We start from the raw sequence: 24239 nt of genomic DNA, 5'->3' as shown, positions 1-24239 counted from the left end.
GAATAAATAAAAACTTTAAAAATAAATAAATAGGGATGCCTGGGTGGCTCAGCTGTTGAGCGTCTGCCATGGGCTCTGGGCGTGATCCCAGAGTTCCAGGATCAAGTCTCACATCAGGCTCCATGCAGGGAGCCTGCTTCTCCCTCTGCCTATGTCTTTGCCTCTCTATCTCTCATGAATAAATAAACAAAATCTTTTTGAAAATTTAAAAATAAATAAATAAAAGGTCTTAAAGTCTTGTAGAGCAAATCCTTCCACTTTTTTTTTAATTTTTTTTAAATTTTTATTTATTTATGATAGTCACAGAGAGAGAAAGAGAGAGAGGCAGAGACACAGGCAGAGGGAGAAGCAGGCTCCATGCACCGGGAGCCCGATGTGGGATTCGATCCCGGGTCTCCAGGATTGTGCCCTGGGCCAAAGGCAGGCGCCAAACCGCTGTGCCACCCAGGGATCCCCCTTCCACTTTATTTTTCCTCTTCAAATGCACTAATGCTATTTCTAGAGTTAGCAATCTTATACCCTAAAGAGCACATAATTTTAAAAAACTCCAACTTTTAGCACGTATGATCTGGTCCACAATACGAATGGTAAAGAGTAACAAGAGACCTAACAATACCACCTTTGCCAGTGGCAAGACAGTAGCAGAGAGCTCTGAGAGCAGGATGCAGGGAGTTACCATTGAATAAATCAGACGTGTTTGGAATTAAGGTACTGATCTCTATCCTGTAAAGAACAGGCTGCTAAAAGTCCCAGCCCCAGTAACACCTTCTTTTCCCATGGCCACTTACTCTTTCATCCCCACCCTTGTCTACAGAAACCTATCACAGGTAAATACAGAGCATACCAACATCAGGGCTTCTGAAGAGGCATTCTGAGCATCCCTGAGTAATTCCAGTCTATCAACTACTGTGCCTAACAACCAGGACTAAATTAAGCTGCTTGCCTGCCTGGAGACTTGGTCTGCAGTATTCCTAATATTCTTGGGGCAGGACACCAACCCCATCATTACTGGACGTGATTCTGAAAGTAAGCCTCAGGGTTCTGGGTGGTGGCAACTGAAAACCCACTAGGCAGGGAGAGGTAAACAGACACACACACTCAACATACACACTCAGTGCACACTCAATACACAGAGACACACTACAACACAGAAAGAGAGAGGAAAAACTTTCCATTCAAATGAGCCTATAATCCAAAATTCCAAAACATACCAAGAAAGGTAATTCTAACAAAGACAATCCACAAAATCAATAGTCAAAATATGGATTCCATCTAGACAAAATTAAAATAATAGGGCAAATCTAAAAAGGGAAAAGAGAGAATCCTAAGCAGACTGGGTGCTCAGCCTGGAGCCCTATGCAGGGCTCTTTCCCTTTCCTTCTCTCTTTCTCAAAAAAAAATCACACCCCAGGCTGCAGGCAGCTCCAAACCGCTGCGCCACTGGGGCTGCCCAAGTGCAACACTTCTTCATATGATTTCCATGCTTTAGTTCAATTTCCAGCTAAATCTTGTACATGAAGGACAGGCTGGCTGACACCTGACAGAGGGAAAACAGCATAACATCCTGATAACACACTAGCAAATTATATTAGCTATGATATTTCAGTAATTACGTCCCTCTCTAAGCCTCTGTTTCTCTATCCATAGAATGGGGATAATAATACCTACTTCACAAGACTATGAAAGAATTAAATAGGATGAAGCAGGGATCCCTGGGTGGTGCAGCGGTTTGGCGCCTGCCTTTGGCCCAGGGCGCGATCCTGGAGACCCGGGATGGAATCCCACATTGGGCTCCCGGTGCATGGAGCCTGCTTCTCCCTCTGCCTGTGTCTCTGCCTCTCTCTCTCTCTCTCTCTCTGGCTATCATAAATAAATAAATTTAAAAAAAATAGGATGAAGCATATCAAGTTTTTAGCACTGTCTACCACATCCCATAATGCCCCTAAGTAAGGCAGTTAGTATAAGCCAGCCTGTTAATGAGAGATATATGCTATTTTATTGTGTGCATAAGAAATTGAGATGGACTCTATATCCATCTATATATTAAGAGGTAATTCTTAGCAATTCCCTTTGCTTTTAAAAAAGTTTATTTCTGTTTTGCCTAGCCCACCGACCTAATTCTTAAAGGACTGAACAGATTTATTTCTAGCACATGGTCTACGGGCCCTCAATATGGTAACTTTGCTTTCCGTTCACTCCAGTAAGGCAGCACCTTCTATCATGATACACATTGGAAGTTAAAATGGCCAATGCAACCCTTAAAATGCAAGTGTATTGAATAAAGCTGAGAAGGGCAGTAAACATACAAAAAAATATATCCATCTAAATGTTTTGAATGCATGTATTTATACAGTTTAAGTTTTCAATGCAGAGGTTAATGCACAGGAAAATGCTGGTAGTGTAATAATGTTTGGATGTCCTAAAATGCTGAAAGAAATGAACAAGTGTACAAACACGCTAAGGTATAGCTGTAGGTCAGCCAATAAACCTATAAAGTCCCCATGTAGTCACATTTAGTTCCAATTTCTCCTATTAAGCACAAGCAAGGTGCCATATTCTGTGCAATGTTTCACAGTCATTATTGGTGGGGCTGAATTACAGGTGTAAGTTGAAATATCCCTTCGTCTACAGATCCATCCATCCTACCAGGAAGTATGCAACTTGCTTCAAAGAGTAATAGAATAGAATTTTAAGAGCCCAGGTTCATCTCAGAAAATGTGAGTGGAATAGTGTCTGTGCAGCATAATACAGTATTTTGTACAGAATGCTGCTAAAGCTATAGCAGTCTATAAATAAACGTGGTTTGCAGCTCCAGAACTTACTTCAAGCCCTGTCTATATAAGTGCCATTTGACAAAAGAAGTAAAATCAGTGTGAGGTCTATGGTGACAATTCATAAGTGTGCTAGTATTAATACATCCTTTCTCCCACCTTTTTTTTTTAATTTATGCTAGTCACACACAGAGAGAAAGAGAGAGAGGCAGAGACACAGGCAGAGGGAGAAGCAGGCTCCATGCACCGGGAACCCAACGTGGGATTCCATCCCGGGTCTCCAGGATCGCGCCCTGGGCCAAAGGCAGGCGCCAAACCACTGCACCACCCAGGGATCCCTGCTTCATCCTATTTAATTCTTTCATAGTCTTGTGAAGTAGGTATTATTATCCCCATTCTATGGATAGAGAAACAGAGGCTTAGAGAGGGACGTAATTACTGAAATATCATAGCTAATATAATTTGCTAGTGTGTTATCAGGATGTTATGCTGTTTTCCCTCTGTCAGGTGTCAGCCAGCCTGTCCTTCATGTACAAGATTTAGCTGGAAATTGAACTAAAGCATGGAAATCATATGAAGAAGTGTTGCACTTGGGCAGCCCCAGTGGTGCAGCGGTTTGGAGCTGCCTGCAGCCTGGGGTGTGATCCTGGAGACCCGGGATCAAGTCCCACATCCGGCTCCCTGCATGGAGCCTGCTTCTCCTTCTGCCTGTGTCTCTGCCTCTCTCTCTCTGTGTGTCTATGAATAAATAAATAAAATCTTTAAAAAAAAAAAAAGAAGTGTTGCACTTAGGATTTTCTCATGCGTGGTGCTTAAGCCTTTATGCTTATTTCAAGATTTAGAGTACAATTGCAGATTTAAAAGTTTCCATTAAAAATAAAATAAAATTTTCCATTAAGTTTTTATAGCAATAAATGGAGCCCTGATTGAATTAGTATCAATCTCTTCAGATGTCATTGCAACATATAACCAAGCCACAAAGATAATTCTACATTATTATTAGATAATTATACAAATGTGAAATGACTGGGTTTTCACTTCTCACAGGAAATTTGAAAGTCTGAATAAATGTCTTAGGCCTACCTTACACAGTGTTTGCTTGCTGCATCACTATGAATTTTAAAGGATTTGATTAATTTTGCTACTTGGACCCATGATCTGGCCCCAATCCTGCTTATCCTATCTTCCATAACCTAAGCACCAGCAAAACCCAACTGCTTAGCATTCCTCCAATTTGCCTGCACTGTCCCCTCTATATGCCTTTGCATAAATCCCTGCTCTGCTCACTAGCTGTGTCTTTGTGGGGTGGAGAGGGCAGCATGGGATTAATTATAATTGTACTCCTGAGGTGTGTCATGAGGATTAAATTAAATCCTGCAAGTACAGTGTTTTGCATTGTACTGAGTGTATAGGGAACATTCAGTAGATGTTAACTATCCTTTTTTTTTTTTTTGATGTTAACTATCCTTGACATTATTAGTACCATCACCATCCTTATTACGCATCTTGCCCCCTGGAGTATCATCTCTCCATACTTGCATATCCCAGTTCTCCCAGTCATTCCAGACCCTATTCAAAGGCTCCTGGAAAAAAAATTTTTCTAAAAAAAAATCTCTCCTTCCATAAAATTCCTTCAGCATTCTATCTCTCTGCTTTCTTTCTTAGTTTCCATTGATTAATGGTATACATGAATACTTTGAAGTCTTCAGAGGACAGGGACCAAGTCTTTGTATTGCTAATTGATTGCCCACCTGCCTGTAGGCAACAATGACAGTTTTTGGTTGAATGAATTCATTTTGTGACCAGGTATCTGATAGGACTGCTTGTTTAGTGGCATTTATAAAGTCTGCTGCCAATGCTTTATTCTTTTTTAAAAGATTTTGTTTATTTATTTGAGAGAGAGAGAGAGAGAGAAGAGCAGAGAGAGAGTGAGCATGAGCAGGGGAAGGGGCAGAGGGAGACAGAGAAAAGCAGGCTTCCTGCTCAGGATGTGAGGCTGGATCCCAGGACTATGACCTGAGCCAAAGGCAGACACTTAAACTAAACCACTCAGGCACTCCTGCCTATGCTTTAAATACAAGAAACATTTCCTTTATGACATTTGCCACTTTTGTTTAAATTTACTGTTTTCAATAATGTTACTGAAGCAATATTAGGATTGGGAGCTTTAGAGATTCTCTGTTCCTAGGGGTCTTAGCAGATGTCTGCCCAACTGGCTTGTAGTACTAGTGGTGAGAGGGGGCAAAGCTTCTTTTGTAGCTTCCAAATGCTGCCACCCTGTGTAAGATTCCAGTGTAGAGACAACCTACCCCTTGGATACCCACTACACTACCCCCTGCCACCCAGACCTGGATGGAGGTGACATCTGGGCCTTTTCCACCTGAGGTGGGAAGCATCTCTGTTTGGTAACTTGTCTCAGAGATACAAATGCATAGAGAACTTGGCTTTTTATGCTGGTAAAGAAAACAAGGGCACTTTTTTCTCAGGAGAACTGTGGGAGAAGGCAAGGGAAGCAATAACTCCTGGCCCTCACTTACTGTTACCAGAGTCAGGAGTACTTCAGCCCAAATATATGGTCAGGTTTCAAATATGTGCTCGCCAAAGAGATGAAAACAAACTAAATCTGATTCCTGATTCTTGATTCGAATTCCTCTTAGGAAGTAGAGTGGGGAGAATTCAAATGCTTGAATCTAGGCATATAAATTTGTCCCACTTTTAGGAAAAATATTTCATTGGTAGCACATAAGTGGCAACACCTTAGCCCACCCTACTTAGAAGTCTTGTGTGAAGCAACGTCACATGTCTTGCTCAGCATTTGGAGGAGAGCTGAATGAGACATCCATCTGAAGCTCTTTCAAATATAAACTGTACTAGGAATTATTAAGACAAAAGAGGCTGGTACCTGAAGGACTGATCTCTGACTGGGGTCTTCGGGATGTGAAAGAGAGGCACAGGATTAAAGACACCTTTCAGTTTTAGGAAGGTATTCCGGTATCGAAGATACTCCTTATTCTCATCTTTTCCCTCTGCACTTTGTTGCAGAGGAAATCTTGCTGATGAGACTTTTTGTTTTCTGATCACTTTTTTTGGAACGTTGGGCATTTTGCCAATGTGTAGGGATTCTATTCCTGAAATGTAAACAGAATATACATCACTGAAAACCTTTGGTGGACCATGGTATCTATAGATTGAGCCGTATGGGTTAAGTTGGCTGCACTAATCTGGATGCTCCTTCACCCATTTTCAGAAGTGCCTTTCTATTGGTTCTCTTATTTTAAGTGCAATTCTTGGTTGCCTGGGGGATACAGAGCATCTATATAGAAAATTTCTAGGTTATCAACGAATCTAATCCATGGGAGTTTGATTGTCTGTGCTTATCTTATGCCAAGTAATGTGCCAAACACTTTAAATGCGTTATCCAACTGAAGTAAGTGCCCTCCTGAGGTGAGTACTCTTATTTTCATGATATCACAGACAAGTCCATGATCACTCAACTAGAACGAGGCAGAACCAGGCTTTCAACCAGTCTGTTTAACTCTGAAGACTGTGCTTTGACCATGCAACAGATCAATGCTTCCTAGACTTTTTTTTCTTCAATCACATAGAAACTGTAAACTGTCAACCCCTATACATACAGATTCTTATCATAGAAAATCTGATATAAAAAAAGAAAACATGATGTATTGGTATGGCACACTAGGCTGCTTGCAGGTGGAATCAGCTATCCTGGGGATTCAATCACCCCTACTTAGCCACTGCCTGGAGGACTAAGGATTTCCATTTCTTAGTTCTTGTGTAAAAACATCTGTGGCAAATCCTTTGGAATACTCTACAGTATGCCATAATGAGTAGCAAATTACTTCCTCAAGTGGAGAAGCTTGCTTTTTTGGAGATTATTTGCAGATTCTGTTCTTGTGAATTTGCCTATTCACTACAGTTTATTTGTAACCCTAAGTCAATATCTGCAGCACTTCCATGGTCACTTGTAGATGTGTGGAGCTATGAAAAATTTAAGTTGCAACTTGCATTTTCCCAGTTGAGGTTGAACAAGGAGATGCTCTGCCTTCTTGCTTCCACTCTCATGCTATATGCAAGTGTCCTTAATGTGGTCTATTCAGTGCCAAAATGTTTGCATCTTTGTGCTGTTTGTTGGTGATTTTGCTGTTTAAAATGGACTTCAAGTGTAGTGCTGAAGTGCTGTCTAGCATCCCAAAGTGCAAGAAGGCTGTGAAGGTCCGTACAGAGAAAATATAGGTGTTAAATAGGCTTAGTTCAAGCATGAGTTATAGTGCTATTGGCCATCAGTTCAATGTTAATGTGTTAACAATATATATAAAAAAGATGTCTTCAGATAGAAACACATAAAATAAAGTTACATATTTATAGGCTGACAAAAATACTGTGACCAGAGGCTCAGAGGAACTTCACCCTGCATTTCTCCTAGGAGCACTGGTTCAATATTGACTAATTCAGTGTGTGTGGAGACTTTATAGAAACTGAATATGAGAATCAGCCATGACCTGAAACTGATGGGCTCTATAATCAAACATGAGCTGTGAGTTGACATTGCAATAGCACATTCTAATGGAGTACATAGGTTTCTTCTCAACACGGCAAATGAACAAAAGGCATTAGCAAGGACTGAGGTTTTGATGCAGAGACTGAACCATGGTGGTTGAGGGGTAAGAGTATTTTCTGATCTAAAATATGAATATGAAAGTACCTTCCCTTATGAAAACACGTAAGTGTTCCAACTGATTATCTTCTCCAAAAAGAGAAAGGAAATGAAATTAAAGTCATCTCCTTAGATATTTTTGCTATGGCTAATCACCTAGATTCATGATAAGAATCTATATGTATACTGCTTCTCAGTTTACAAACTCACTACCTTGGGAACTTTGGAAGGAAGAAGCATTCGAATGTTGATCTTCTGGAAGCCTGAATGATGGGAACAGGTTATATGGAGCAATAAAATGGATTCCATAACTGACCCAATGCAAATCTGTAGTAATCCAGCCAGTGAAATAGGATGTGCTTGACCTTCTTCTGTAGTCTTCTTAATTTAATACCTGTTGCGATGTCAGACATAGGGTTTATGTCCATTTTAGGATCAAATGTAGCCATTTTCATTGTGTCTGTTAAACTTGGCTTCAAAATAGGAAATTATATATATATATTAATTCATATAGACTATTTAATATATAGTTATAAAACATCAACTCATTCATTTATTTACTTACTCATTCAATCAGTAGCTTGTCCAACAAATGTTTATCAGGTTATCAGGCCCCTTTATGGGCCAGGTACTTTGCCAGAAACTGAGACTACCGATATATATAAAAGTCATGTCCCCCTTTTTAAAATTTTTTAAAAGATTATTTATTTATTTATTCATGAGAGACACAGAGACAGAGACAGATACAGAGACAGAGGCAGAGGGAGAAGCAGGATCCATGCAGGAGCTTGACATGGGACTCGATCCCAAGTCTCCAGAATCAGGCCCTGGGCTGAAGGCGGCGCTAAACCACTGAACCACCCAGGCTGCCCAAAAGTCACGTCCCCTTGTGAGTATACTTAATGCCACTGAATTATGCATTTAAAAATGGCTAAAATGGTCAATTTTGTATGATGTATATTTTACCACAACAAAAAATGAGAAAAAGCCATGCTCCCTATCCTCAAGGAGCTCACAGTCTGTGGAAAAACTAGATTACACTAGATTTAATTACAATTAAAATTAGAAATACCATATGATCCAATGATTCCACTATTGGGTATTTGCCCAAAGAAAATGAAGGGAGAGCAAGACCTCAGTGGGTAAAAGAAACAATAACAGGGATATGCCTAATGCAACAACTTTATGCATGTGGCAAAAGACAATTATCCCTGCCATCGGTCCATACTGAAAAGAGTACATGATGAAAACAGCAATGTTGGTGGATAGACAGGCTTGCTGAGGTCAGTTCTCCCATCCCCCGCTGGCCCTTAGTTAATGCTCCTTTGAGACCTGTGTGGACAGTCACTTAGGCAGGTCCCTGCTGCCCCTCATGTGATTGGTTTCTTGAGCTGTTTTTCCTTCCTTGCTTCCACTTATTTTACATTCTACAATAATAAACCCGAGAGCCAACTGGACTCGGGGCTTCCCCTCGGCACCTGTGCTTCTTGGCAGTGCCTGATGGTGAAGCCTCTTTGGGCCTCTCTTTGTTCCAAGATACTGGACTCTGAGTAATTGTTTCATCTCTTATCAGAATGCGCCACGTGGCAAACACTGATTCAAAAAGATATATGCAACCCTATGTTTATTGTAGCATTATTTACAATAGCCAAGATATGGATGCAGCCTAAGGATCCATCAACAGATGGATGGATAAGGAAGATACACTATTCATAATGGGATATTATGAAGCCATAAAAAAGGATGAGATCTTTCCATTTGCAAAACATGAATGGACCTAGGAGGTACTATGCTAAGTGAAATAAGTCAGACAGAGAAAGACAAATACCATATGATTTCACTTATATATGAAGTTTAAAAAGAAAACAAATGAATAAACAAACAAAAAGTAGAATCAGACCTATGTATCAGACAAACTAATGGTTGCCAGAGAGATGGGGGTGGAGAAAGGGGCAAAATGGGTGAAGAGAAATGGGAGATCTAGGCTTTCAGTTATGCAATGCATAAGTCATGAGAATAAAAGGTACAAAATAAGGAATATAGTCAATGAATTGTCATAGTGTTGTATGGTAACAGATGGTAGCTACACTTGTGGTGAGCATAGCATAAGGTATAGAGAAGTTCAATCACTATGCTGTACCCTGAAAATAATGTAACATTGTATGTCAACTATATTAAAACAAAACCAAAACAATTATAATATAGCACAATGGCTACTTAGATATAAGCACAGAGTGTTAAAAAAAGCTTAAGCAGCAAGTTTAACACTCATAATGTTGAGTTTCTACTTAGCAGAAGAAAGTTTCAAGGAAGTACATCATGAAGATATTAGACTTTAAAATACATGTACTGAGCAGTACACATGATCTTTTCATAATAATTGGGCATATAGAGTGGTTACTTAAGTTTGGATGAGCTTATGTGACTAGGAAAATTGTTGATAATTCAGTGTTATATACATTCATTAAGTATACATAATATATGGACATTTTCATATTTACATACAAAAGGTGCACATATATAAACTTGTTATCCAATTGGGTGTTATGACAGAGCCTGATGAAGATATAAGAGATGAGCAGAACCCAGGAACAATCTGAAGAAAGTACAGAATTGAATGACCCATGAAGACATTAATGAAGCGGATAGCAAGAATTTTAAGAAATTTGGTTTACAAAAATCAGACATAAAGTTGAAATTTTAATTTGAACCTGGGAAAATCAATCCTATCAGAAGGGCTTGGATTTTTTTCTTAAGGATTTTATTTATTTATTCATGAGAGACACACAGAGAGAGGCAGAGACAAAGGGAGAGGGAGAAGCAGGCTCCATGCAAGGAGCCCGACGTGGGACTTGATCCTGGGTACCCAGGATCACACCCTGGGCTGCAGGCGGCGCCAAACCACTGCACCACCAGGGCTGCCCAGAAGGGCTTGGATTTAAACTCTCTTGTTATAATGACTCTGAAAGGGACTGAGAACCCATCCAAGATGTTGATAAAAATTACCCAAAAATATATATCCTAGGCACTGAGTCTCAGACTCAAAAATCTGATAAAGAATCCCTAGAAAAATTTAGAATTCAAATAGAGAAATAAATTAATCTGACAATGTTATAACTTTAATGTGTATGAATGAATTTTGAATCATTGAGATAATCTTATGTATTTGTTATGTTTGAAATATTAAAGAGATTTTGGTAAATTAGAGAATCTGAGAGATTACACTTGGGCTTTCAATTTAAATTGAATCAACTGATTTTAGACTTCTGATTATTAAGCTTTAAGGTGTAAGATCATTTGACTAAGTTCAAAAAGTAACTGGAGTATTTAAGAGAACTTGAGATTTCTCCAATTTATTTGCTTTACAAAAATTAATAACTTGAGAATATTTTGCTAGGGTTGTAAATATGCATGTGAGGTACTTAAAGGGGAGCAAAACATATTAAAAATAAAAACACACTTTAATAAAAATATATGAGGTTGTTATTCATTAAGTTGTATGTGAGTCTGTTTATGGAGATACAGTCAGTTAAATTTGAGTTAATCAAACATTAATCAAGGAAAGGTAAAGGCAACTGTTACCTTATTAGAGTCTATAGATAAAATACATTTTTAGTGGACCTAAAAAAATCTGAACTGATCCCAGGACCCTGGGATCATGACCTGAGACGTGCCACCCAGGTGCCCCCAAACTGAGTTTTTAAATCGGTCACTTCAATAAAATAAATATTAATTTCGAAACCAAAGTGATTGCACTTTTCTACTCACAAAAATTTCTTAGATATCGAAACCCTCCACACTGGTTCCTTGCTTTTATTTTATTATTTTTTTAAAAGATTTTTATTTATTTATTCATGAGAGACACAGAGAGAGGCAGAGACACAGGCAGAGGGAGAAGCAGGCTCCATGCAGGGAGCCCAATGTGGGATTCCAGGATCACACCCTGGGCCAAAGGCAGACACCAAACTGCTGAGCCACCCAGGGATCCCCGGTTCCTTGCTTTTAAAAGCCTCTCTCCATCACGTGTTTACTGAGTTGGTTAATCAAAACCGAAGCAAATTTTTCTAGATACTTTCTTTTAATAGAATGAAATTGACAAAATTATCCAAGAGTTGCTAAAAAGCAGAATTTGCTAACAAGGAGACTGTATATGGAGTTGATGAAATGAGATAGTTCACAGGCATGACCAACATCTGTAAGAAGTTCTTGAGAATGTAAAAGCGAAAGGAGAAAGAAGTGTTTTTTCTTCAAATGAAAAGTAAATGTATTACCAAAGTGGTAATACATGAACCTAAAAATTTTTGAAACATCCTGTCTCTCCCGCAGGAACATAGACTCTGTAGGAATTATTTCTTTGAGTTTGTATAATTAACAGACTGAGCGAGAAGAACAAATAGGTGATAAAAATGAATAAAATAACATGAAAAAGCCCTTTGCATTTTCCCTTTCCATGCTGTTTCAAAGAGTAGGAGCTCATAATTGGATGATTTGGGAACATATCCCAGTCCTCTCAAATTCATGGCTCTTGTTATATCCATTTGATGCTCAAAGTATGACTCTTCTACAGATCTCTCCTTCTGACCTGTGCTGAACCTGCCTCTTTTTTGAAGTCTTTTTATTTTTTTTAGGTACAATTTACATATAATAAACAGCATCCATTAAAGTGTATTGTTTAATGAGTTTTGACAAATGTATGTATAGCCTTGTGAACACCACCAAAATAAAAATCTAGAGTATTTCCAACATCTTCCAAATTTCTCTCCTTGCCCTTGGCAAGCAACTCCCCCTGGACCCAAAGAGTCTTCGAGTTTCACATAGCTGGAATCAGATAGTGTATGCTCTTTCATTTCTGGCTTCTTTTGCTCAGCATAATGTGTGGGTTTTTTAAAAGATTTTATTTATTTATTCATAAGAGACACACACACACACACACACACACAGAGAGAGAGAGAGAGAGAGAGAGAGGCAGAGACACAGGCAGAGGGAGAAGCAGGCTCCACGCAGGGAGCCTGTCGTGGGACCCTATCCCGGGTCCCCAGGATCAGGCCCTGGGCTGAAGGTGGCACTAAACCGCTGAGCCACCTGGGCTGCCCTCACCATAATTTGTTTAAGATTCATCTGTTTTGTGTATCAGTTGCTCATTCCTTTTTATTAGTGATATTCCATTGTATTATATGGAATAACCATTAACCAGTTGACGCATGTTTGGGTTGTTCCCAGTTTTTTTAAATTATGCATAAAGATGCTACAAACATTCATGTAGAAGTCTTTATGTGAAAATAGGTGACTGTCTTTTTTTTTTTTTTTTTAAAGCTTCTTTGCCCTGGCTCATGAGGGCAAAGGTGCTTTACTCAGGTGACTGTCCTTGAGTAAATAAATACCTAGGAATGGAATTGTTGGGTCACACAGCAATTTAGGTATAATTTTGACTTTATAAAGTGCTAAAATTCTTCCATATTGGCTATACCATTTTACACTTCCTCCAGCAGTGTATGAAAGTTCTGGTTGTTTCATGCCCTTGCTAGCACATGGTATTATCAATCTTTTATTTATAGCCATTACTTTTTTTTTTAAGAGTTTATATATTTATTCATGAGAGATATAGAGAGAGAGGCAGAGACACAGGTAGAGGGAGAAGCGGGCTCCCCATGGGAAGCCCGAAGCGGGACCTGATCCTCGGACCCTGGTGTCATGACCTGAGCTGAAGGCAGACACTCAACCACTGAGCCACCCAGGTGCCCCTCATTTATAGCTATTCTAAGGGGCATGAGATATTAACTCATTATAGTTATAATTTGCATTTCCCTGAGGATTGGAGATGTTGAACGTCTTTCTGCGTGCTTTTTGGTCATTTATACCTTATTTCGCAACATGTTTGTTCAAATCTATTGCATATTTTTTATTGGATTGCCTTTTAATTGAGTTGTAGGAGTTCTTTATATACTCTGGATACAAGTCCTGTGTCAGATGTGTATATTATACATATTTTCTGCCTGTGGCTTGCCTTTTCATTTTCTTACCGGTATCTCTCAAACATTTTAATTCCGACAAAGTCAAATTGATCATATTCCCTGAAGCTTTTTTGGAAATGAGGTATAGCTGCTGCTTTGGGTCAAGTACTGATGAACTTCAAATTTCTAGTAAGTGATTTAAATTGACTGAATCCTGAATATAGGTATTTTACTGGATTTTTATTAAATTCACTCTATATTTTTACTTTTGATTTTTCTGTGCATTGGAATGTCATGTTTTCAAGGGTATATGTGTGTTTTAAAAATAAAATTTAGAGAATAATGTATAAAGAATGATAAAAGGAACTCTTGTGTACCTACTACCCAGCTAAATAAACAGAACATTGTCAATACAATTAAACTTTAGTTCTCTATGCACCCATCCTCCCTTGTATTCCCTTCCTCCCCACAAGGGAAAGTGTTTGCCCTATTTTTATTTTGGTATTTTTGTTCTCTTGCTTTCACTATAATTTTATTTCACATGTATGGAATTATTAAATAATAAGACAATATCCCTTACTTTCTTGTGAACTTGGTAACACATTAAAATTTGTGTTATTTAATATGTATTCAGTTCTAGGTGTTTTGCAGTAAAAAGCTTCTCAGAAAGTTTCTTCTGCTAAAGTTTCTTCTGCTATATAGATGGAAGTAAAGGTGTCCAGCCAGACTTTTAAAAAAACAGCCTTATTGAGATATAACTCATATCAGACAACCGCATCCATTACAAATGCAGAATTCAATGGTTTTTAGTATATTTGTAGAGATGCACAGAATTGTGCAATCACTTCCACAATTTTTTTAAAAGACTATTAATTTACTCATGAGAGACACAGAGAGGAGAGGGAGGCAGGCAGAGACACAGGCAGAGGGAGAAGCAGGCTCCACGGAGGGAGCCCAATGTGGGTGGGACTTGATTCTGGTACCCTAGGATCACACCCTGGGCTGAAGGCAGTGCTAAACCGCCGAGCCACCCAGGGATCCCTCACTTCTACAATATAATTTTAGAACACTTTTCTAAATTTTAGTACACTGTTCTCCCCACCCCCCAAAAATCCTCTGTCTCAATAAGCAGTCACCTCTATTTTTCCCTGCCCTTCAGCCTTAGGCTGACCTACTCTCTGTCTCTAAAGATTTTCCTGTTTTGGACATTTCATACAGATAGAATCATAGTATTTGTCATCATTTGTGACCTCCTTTTTCACTTAGCATAATGTTTTCAAGATTCACCCAGCATGTATCAATATTTCAATCCTTTTTATGGCTGAATACTATTCTATTATATGGATAGAACACATTTTCTTTTCTTTTCTTTTTTTTTTAGAACACATTTTCTTTATCCATTTACAAGCTGGTGAAAAATGCTGTTATATACAAATTTTTACATGGACGTGTTTTCATTTCTTTATGGAGTAAGAATTGGTGAGTCATATGATAACTCCATGTTTAACTTTTTGAATAACTATGAGGCTGTTTTCCAAAGCGGCTGCACCATTTTACATTCCCATCAGCAGTGAGGAATGAGAGTTCCAATTTTTCCATAAGTTCACCAACAATTGTTATTATCTGTCTTTTTAATTTTAGCCGTCCTAATAGGTGTGAAGTGGTATTTTATTCTGGTTTTAATGGCGCATTTCCCTGATGGCTAATTTTTTTGAATATCTTTTCATGGGCTAATTGACCATTTATATATCTTCTTTGGACACATGTCTATTCAGATCTTCTTCTCATTAAAAAAATGAGTTCTTTATCTTTTTATTATTGAGTTGTAAGAGTTCTTTATATATTCTGGATACAAGTTCCTTATCAGACATATGATTTACAAACATTTTCTTCCATTTGTGAGTTATTTTTTCACTTGCTGGTGGTATTGTTAGTAGCATAAATGTTTTAAATTTTGATCAAGTCCATTAATCTATTTTTCTTTTTTTCACTTTTGCTTTTGGTGTGGTATCTAGGAAAACCACTGTCAAAGCCAAGATCAGGAAGATTTACATTTATGTTTTCTTCTATGAGTTTTATAGTTTCAGCTCCAACATTTAGGTCTATAATTGAAGAACGAGATCCAATTCCATTATTTTGCATATGGATATCCAGTTTTCCCAGAATCATTTGTTGAAAAGACTATCTGTTCTTTAATGGTCTTGGAAACTCAGCCAGTCTATTTTATTAAGGGAAAACCTTCATTTCTTTTCTTCAAGATATCTTAGGAGGGCTGGCATGTTTGGTTTCTTCTTCTGTCCCTACATTTCTCTTCACAAGTAAAGACACAACGTAGCTTGTGGAAGAACAGATGATAGTTACTTAACCTGATCACATTTTCCAAGTGGCACCTTTTCAACAGTTTTTAAGATAATTTGTTGTTCAGGCAATTGTTATGACTAAAATGAAAAAGATTTTGTTGAAGCAATCTGACAGAAAGATTCTGAAACAAATGAGGAAGACATTAGAAAGCAGCGCCTTTTTTTCCTATGTGCCTCTCCCATAGCTAGGGAGGGGCAGGTGAAATTCCGCCACACTGGACCACTTTTCTTTACTGGGCCACACTGACTGCTCTCCCTGACCATTTCTTATGTAGTTTGCCTTGTATATCCAATCCCTGTGTGAGAAGTCTACCAACAAGCATGTCTCTCTCTCTTCAGGTTTTCCAGCTTACACTTAAATGGGTTTTCTTCAATTTAGGGGAAGGTTTAGGAGGTCTCAGGTCCAAACTACCTACAATCCAGCTTTTCCAATACAACTCTACTAGTGAGGCCTATCCCTGATTAATTAATGCCTTGATTTAGGTGAAGGTGATCAAGAGGTACAAGCTTCCAGTTATAAATAGATAAATCACAGAGATGAAAAGTACAGTATGGGAAATATAGTCAATAATACTGTAATAACTTTGTATGGTGACAGATGATAACTACACTTATGATGAGCATTTTGTAATATATATAATTGTCAAATCACTATGTTGTACACCTGAAACTAACATAATACTGTATGTCAACTATACTTCAATTAAAAAATTTTAAAATAGGGCAGCCCGGGCAGCTCAGTGGTTTAGCACTGCCTTCGGCCCGGGGTGTGATCCTGGAGACCGGAGATGGAGTCCCACTCCCCGCATGGAGCCTGCTTCTCCCTCTGCCTGTCTCTGCCTCTCTTTCTCTCTCTCTCTCTCTCTCTCCTTTCTGTGTTTCTCATGAATAAATAAATGAAGTCTTAAAAATTTTTTTTAAATAAATACCTTTATTTCTACTTGACTCCTTATCTCTATTTACAATCAGACTCAAAAAGGAAGACGAGGGAGCAATAGGCACTTTCAGATTATTATTATTATATTTTTGTTTCATTCAGCTAGACATTCTTTGGATAGGTTATGCATCACCCAAGGTAGCATTTCTTTTCTTTCCTTTTTTTTCTAAAATTTAAATTCAATTAATTAACATATAATGTATTACTAGTTTCAGAGGTAGAGTTTGGTGATTCACCAGTCTTACATAATACCCAATGCTCATTATATCATATGCCCTCCTTAATGTTTATCATGCAGTTCCTCTTCCTTCCTGCCCTCCCCTCCAGCAACCACAGTTTATTTCCTATGATTAACAATCTCTTATGGTTTGTCTCCCTCTCTGATTTTGTCTTGTTTTATTTTTTTTTATTTTTTAAATTTTTTTTTTTATTTATTTATGATAGTCACACACACAGAGAGAGAGAGAGAGGCAGAGACACAGGCAGAGGGAGAAGCAGGCTCCATGCACCGGGAGCCCGATGTGGGATTCGATCCGGGGTCTCCAGGATCGCGCCCTGGGCCAAAGGCAGGCGCCAAACCACTGTGCCACCCAGGGATCCCTTGTTTTATTTTTGACTCTTTTTGCCTGTGATCCTCTGCTTTGTTTACAAGGTAGCATTTCTATTTCATTCTTTACTAGGCTTTTTTGGTTGAATTGGATTCATATCACTCATTTTATCTTAAATACATTTTCCCAACTCATTTTCTAATTGTCAAGATTAGCTTAATTTGCAAACATATTGGGTAGGGTGAGGAGCCTGTGAAAGGTAAAGGACTGGAAAGCCACTTGCCTTTCATGTCAGGGCATAAAGAAAGTAGATTGCAAGAAATGTCTGACAGAAAAAAATAATTCCCCAAAGTGTCAGACATCTGCCTATGAACTATGTGTACAGCTTCAAAAATAGAAAACTCAATAGTATACTTGTTGACAATTGTTGGTGTTTTGGTATACTGAGTTAGCTTATCAACTATTCATGTGAAATTAAACAAAGAATTAGAACAACAAATTAATAGAAATTAAACAACAGAATCTCCTTTGAAAGTTCATGCCCTACCATTCTTCTTCAGAAATACGACTCAAAGAACATATGAAACATCTAAAAAACAAAAAGAACTCATCTTTCAGGAAGATTTGAAAAAGGAGTAAGTTGCCACAGTTGAGAAGATGATTCAATATTTTTGCTTGCACAACCTTGAACATTTATTTTGAAGGGAGGGAATGTCTGGGAAAATTGCTGATTGTAGGCGTTATTTAGAGAAGTTACAAAAAGGGACGCTCTTATTTTGTGCTATTTGTGAATGTGAGAGATAAACATATCAGTCTCTACTAAGAAAGTAACACAAGAAGGCTTTTTGTGCCCTGTGGAGAAAGTGTCCTCATTCTAAGTCTTTGGAAAGTGTAGATTTCATTACAGAAAGGAGTATAAATTATGGTGTAAAACCTTCAGAACTGCAATAATTTTTTTTCTGATTTCTTTTTGCTAATATTACTTGTACTATTTCATCTTTGTGGGGACTTTACATATTTCAAAAAAATTTTTATTTCAAAAATAATGTATTCAATATAAAAAAATTAGGCATACATCTTTCCAGTCTTTTAAAATACACATATAAGAATATATTTTTCTTTGATCAAAAGTGGAATCAAACAGCACATGTTATTTTATCATCTACTCTTTTCTCCTACACTTAACACACTCAGTGAACATCAAAGGGATTTTTTGACACTACCTTCCCTAGAAACTAAAGACCATGCGTATGAAAAAAGCAAGTTTTTATATTAGAAAACCAAGACTGTAAGCACACTTCAATCAACTTACAAATATTATAAAGAGCATCATTTCTAAATACTTTATATTAAATAACTAAAAAATGATCATCAATTTAATAGTATCAAGCACCCTTGACAACTTAAGAGTTGAAGATTACCCAACTTGAGGGGAGAGAAGCTATAGAGGCCTGGACCAGAGAGTGTGGATTTGCCTTCCTCTATCTGAGACAGAAACCAGCAAGGGCCTTCTCATATGCATTGAATAGGGGAGGTGTGGGAATTATGGTGAGGGAGGGGCACTCCAAAAGGATCTAGCAGAACAAATAGAGGGAGATAAGACTTGGGCTCCCCATACATGTGAGCCTCAATGCAAGCTTGCCAAATTGTTTCCTTCCAGAACAACCACAAACCCAAACCACAGGGATGCTACTAAGTCTGCCACAATGAGAAAGAAGAATCTACTGTCACTACCATCTGGGGGATAAGAAAACTGCTCCAGGGCAGACTGAGAAGTTAAGTGGTTTGACACATAAGAAGTTAACTGGTCTAGGAAAGCCTGAGAGCAGAGGCCTAAAACACAGGTTTGGGGCATCGACTCCTCTTTTTTCATACTACACAAATCCAAACCAGGAGCAAATGCCAACAATAATAGGACAAGAATTTCTACATTTCAGGTACCTGTTCCTCAGCTCACTATAAGTAGGTTTCCATTTCAACTTGTACCCTAAAATGGTTCCTGCTAAGATCACTGTTGATCCTCCTAAGACAAACCAAATGGATGATTGATTTTTATTTCTCATTCACTTGGCTTCTCTGAAAGGCTCATCTTACTACCACTCCCTCCATTTTGAAACTCACTTTCTTTGAATGTCATCAATTGTAAGAAACAGAACACTCTCTAGCCTTTACCTAAGGTCTCCAAAAGAGAAGAAGTGGCAATCTCCAGCTGTTCCCAGAACACCAACCCACCAGCTAGGGGAGCTGCTGCCTCTGCCAGATCAGGAAGGTGTGGCCTACAATCACCCCTGGAGCTGTGGGGCTCAGGAACAGTGCACTAAAGCTGTGAGATTAGAGCCTGAAGCTGCCAGGATTGTGTCTGTGTCTGTGATGCTTGCGGCTGGAAAATGCAGTGCTGCTATGGGAAAACCCAACTTCTCCATGATCTTGCCTGCCAAAGCAAGAAAATGGTTTCCCTTTATTGTCATCTTCCAAATCTTTTATGAATACATCTAATGAACGGGGTTTACTATGCATTTAGAAATCGAATCGGCAAGGGTGTCTGGAAATACAGTTTTTAGCTTTCCGACCCCTGTAGTACAGAGGCATACAGGAGGAAGGGGAAAGAAATGGATCTCACCATGTCCACCACAGTGAGATGGTTCTCCTCCTCATCCTCTCAACCTGCCTCTAAAGTGTTGGTTTTCTTGGCCCTCTCCTGTTTTCATTCTATCTTTTTTAGTGATTGATTATCCATCTCAACACATAAGCCAAAAAACTATCCTATGAATTTTGCCTCCTAATTAACTTGGAGCTCTCATCTATGTTCTATTCTTGCCAGCTTAGTTCAGTTCATGATATCTTGGCTAGATCACTGCAATTATCTTATGGTTGATCTCCCTATCCCATATATCCAAATAGTCCCCCAGGAATAATCAATATAGAATAGTTCTCAACACAAGTGAGTACATCCTTTCCTGGGGGGTATCCACAGATGTGCATGGGCCTTTTGACTAATGGCACAATAGGCATTTAGTTTGTGGGGACCAGGGATGTATAATGCAATGGTCCTGAACAACTAAGAATTATCACCCCAAATGCCATTAATGCCTTCTTGAGAAACAAGAATTTCTAGAATCAGGATTTCATGAACCACTAAATAGAGTTGTTAAAACTCATCAAACTATACACTTAAAATGGATACATTTTATAAAACAATAAATATATCATACATCAATAAAGTTAATTTTTAAAAAGTTAAATACACCACCTCACACCCAATAGGATGGCTACTATTTAAAGAAAAACACAGAAAGTGACAAGTGTTGGGAAGGATATAGAGAATTGGAACACTTGTGCACTGTAAATGGGAATGTCACATGGTGCAGCTGCTATTGAAAACAGTATGGTGGCTCCTTGAAAAATTAAAAATGGAATTACCATATGATCCAGCTATTCCAATCTGGAAATATATCCAAAAGAATTGAAGGTAGGATCTCAAAGAGATATTTATTTATTTATTTAAAGGTTTTATTTATTTATTTATTTACTTACTTATTTATTTATTTATTCATGAGAGACACAGGCAGAGAGAGAGAGGAAGAGACACAGGCAGAGGGAGAAGCAGGCTCCATGCAGGGAGCCCGACGTGGGACTCGATCCCTGGTCTCCAGGATCATGACCTGGGCTGAATACGGCGCTAAACCACTGAGCTACCCAGGCTGCCCAAACTAAAGGTCTTTCATTGAAGATTCATACATGCTGTGTAATATGTGTTTCATTCACATAAATGCACTCAAAATTTTAAAACCTTCCAAAGTTTGATCAAAGTTAGTCAAATTAGCTCACTACTTAACTAGGTAAAATTAGAGATACTGACATTTGAGTGTCTCAACACTTGACAAACAAAAGTTTTAGCCTAAAATTCCTCAACAGAGATTTAGCACAAGTGTGAAATGCTTATTAAGAAACATTATTCTGAGCCATAATTGTGTTGCAATGCTCATCTCTAAGAGTCTTTAGAATGCTACTTTTGCTTAAAAATAGTGACTCTAGGGGCACCTGGGTGGCTCAATCAGTTAAGTCCTTCTCTTGATTTCACCTCAGGTCATGATCTTGGGGTCCTGGAATCAAGGACCCCCACCATGCCCAGTTGGGCTCCCCACTCAGCAGGGAGTCTGCTTCTCTTTCTCTACCTCTTCTCCCCTTGCCCCTCCTCCCCCAATATATAAACGAATCTTTAAAAAAAATAATGACTTTAAATCAATTGAATTTCACTTTAGTTAAAAACAGTACAAAACCTCACACCATTTATAGAAACCACAGATTATATAAATGCAAAAAATTCACCCAAATCGGAGACAGGAAATTAATTCTCTCCAAAGCTTAGGAATCATGACCTTAGAAGAAACTAGGTGTTCATTTTTCTCCCAAGTCTACCTTTTCTAACCTCCCATCATTCCAGTTACTTCACAGGTAACGTCCAGGAACAGCTCTGGCAGGATTTTTAAAAAATTAACTTAATTAATTCATTAAAGTAATCTCTACACCCAGTGTAGGGCTTGAACTCACAACCCTGAGGTCAAGAGTAGGATGTACCTCCTACTGAGCCAGCCAGGTGCCTCAACCTTAGCAAGATTTTTAATTAGCCAAGATTCCAACATCTTTACTATAGCAATTACCAGGAAATACTAAAAGTTAAGAATCTAAAATCAGTCAGCATTGCTCTTGCTCTGGTCTGCACTGAGGTGGTGGCATGAAGATGTTTTAAAAAACCTCTGGACCTACCTCCTCAGGTAAGGATGGAGGAAAAAACTTGCATTTTACAGGTGCCAGAGATAGCTTTAGACTTTGAAGATGCCATTGGTAAACCAAGGTGATAGCAAAGCGCCCAGAAATCTCCACTTGAATGAACTTGTTCACCTGGGGGCAACATAAAGGACTGTCATTTCCTACACAGAATTCTCATGCTCATAATTCAAGTGGAAATCTTAAGACATGTGCATGACGTGTGGAAGGAAATTTGAGATCGATGTTCACAGCTTCATTCTGGTTCTATTAAGTCAGGGATAGGTTTTAGGTTTTGTGTTGCAAATTATCTTTAATTTTGTTTTTTTAGATTTTAAATTTATTAATTCATGAGACACACACACACACACACACAGAGGTACAGAGACATAGGCAGAGAGAGAAGCAGGCTGCATGCAGGGAGCCAATGTAGGACTAGATCCTGGGACTCCAGGATCACGCCCTGCCCTGGGCTTAAGGCAGGCGCTCAACTGCTGAGCCACCCAGGCATCCCTTGTGTTGCAAATTTGCGTGTTGTTATGACTTCTTGAGAGAAGGAAGGCAATTAATGGGGTCATGTCTTATAAAGAAAGTCAGATTCACTTTAGATTGAGAAAATTCTGGGTCAGTTTGCAGGTACTTCTGAGTTGTAATTCTAGCTCTTGAGAGAGTCTCTCTTATAAAATAGAGTTGACAACATCTGATTCCCTTGATGATGAGGCAAGTCATTAATGGCTGCCAAGGGCTTAGAAGTTTTACAAGTTTTACTATTACTGGGAAGCTTATTGAAGCTGGAAAGATTTTATAAATGACAAGGATAGAAAAGTAATGATGAACAACTTTTAAAGGTCAAGTGAACACCTGCAGATTTGCAAAGCATATTTTTAAAAGGCTTGCTGTAGATAAAGCATCTTAGTTAACTGTTCTAAGAATGCATGGACTTTTGGTTGGTTACAAGCTACACTCCCTTGCTTCCTGAAGCTTCTGCCTGAGGTAATCTGAACTGAATAATCTATCCTATTAGGGCTCCTGGTTTTTTTTAGATGAGGAAGCTGACTCCTGAGTGTCAGGAAACTTGCATGTACAGGCTTGCTGGAGCAGTTTCTCTACTGACTCTTTACTTTCTTAACTTTCAGAGCTAAGCAGTACTTCTTTAAAAATAGCAATCCAGGGGATCCCTGGGTGGCGCAGCGGTTTGGCGCCTGCCTTTGGCCCAGGGCGCGGTCCTGGAGATCCGGGATCGAATCCCACGTCGGGCTCCCGGTGCATGGAGCCTGCTTCTCCCTCTGCCTGTGTCTCTGCCTCTCTCTCTCTCTGTGACTATCATAAATAAATAAAAATTTAAAAAAAAAAAATAGCAATCCAATCAGGATACATGGCCACTGTGGATGATTTTGTAAACTGTCTAGAACAGAGACCTGGAGGTACTTTCCACACAATAGTGTGTCCAGTATAAATATGATGTGAGCCATAAATGTGAGCTACATAAGTAATTCTAAATTTTCTGGTAACTACATTGAAAGGTAAAATGCAGATGAAATTACTTAAAAAAAAAAAGATGTTATTTATTTATTCATGAGAGGCACAGAGAGAGAAGCAGAGACATAGGCAGAGGGAGAAGTAGGCTCCCTGCAGGGACTCCAGTGTGGGACTCAATCCCAGGACCTTGGGATCACGACCTGAGCCAAAGGCAGACACTCAACCCTGAGCCACTTGGGTGCCCCTGTGGGTGAAATTACTTTAAAAAAACATTTCATAACTAAATATATCCAAATATTAATGTTTCCATGTGTAACTAATATAAAAATTATCAATAAGATACTTTATATACTTGTTTTTTATACTAAGTCTTTGACATCTGGTGTGTAGTTTACACCTACAGTGAAGTTTGAGGGACCACAGCCACGGTGTCTAGTGGCTGCCATATTGGGCAGCATAGCTCTTTATAACTGGTACCTCTAAGGTTGGTTGTACAGGACACCTGCACAGCCATATGCAGTGGCCCTGGACACAAAATACAGCACACACATAAAGTAACTATTTATGAACCAATAAATTCTTGCACAGAGGTTACAGACTGGCATCTCAGAAGTATTTGGTTTAGTCATGTTAGAGTTTGAATTAATTGCCAACTTTGAAATATCAGGATATTTCATCAAAAAAATCTGAATTCATGGCTTTTTTTTTAATTCATGGCTTTTAAAAAATCATAAAATATAGCAGGCCTAGG

General features: G+C 38.6%; 1 protein-coding gene across 1 annotated transcript in view; it reads right to left on the bottom strand.

Moving 5' to 3' along the window:
* Nucleotides 1-24239, bottom strand: part of LOC129516852 (uncharacterized protein C3orf20 homolog) — a 67031-nt gene that overhangs the window by 31865 nt on the left and 10927 nt on the right. Inside the window, exons 3-5 of the mRNA XM_055336349.1 lie at nt 22010-22144; nt 7763-7919; nt 5674-5899 (exon numbers count right to left, since the gene is read on the bottom strand). Coding sequence (XP_055192324.1) covers nt 5674-5899; nt 7763-7919; nt 22010-22144 — 518 coding nt within the window. The remainder of the gene's footprint in view (nt 1-5673; nt 5900-7762; nt 7920-22009; nt 22145-24239) is intronic.

Source organism: Nyctereutes procyonoides, unplaced genomic scaffold (assembly GCF_905146905.1).
Source record: "Nyctereutes procyonoides isolate TBG_1078 unplaced genomic scaffold, NYPRO_anot_genome, whole genome shotgun sequence".
NCBI lineage: Eukaryota > Metazoa > Chordata > Mammalia > Carnivora > Canidae > Nyctereutes > Nyctereutes procyonoides.
Note: the sequence above shows the minus strand (reverse complement) of the source record. Positions and strands in the feature narration are given on the sequence as shown.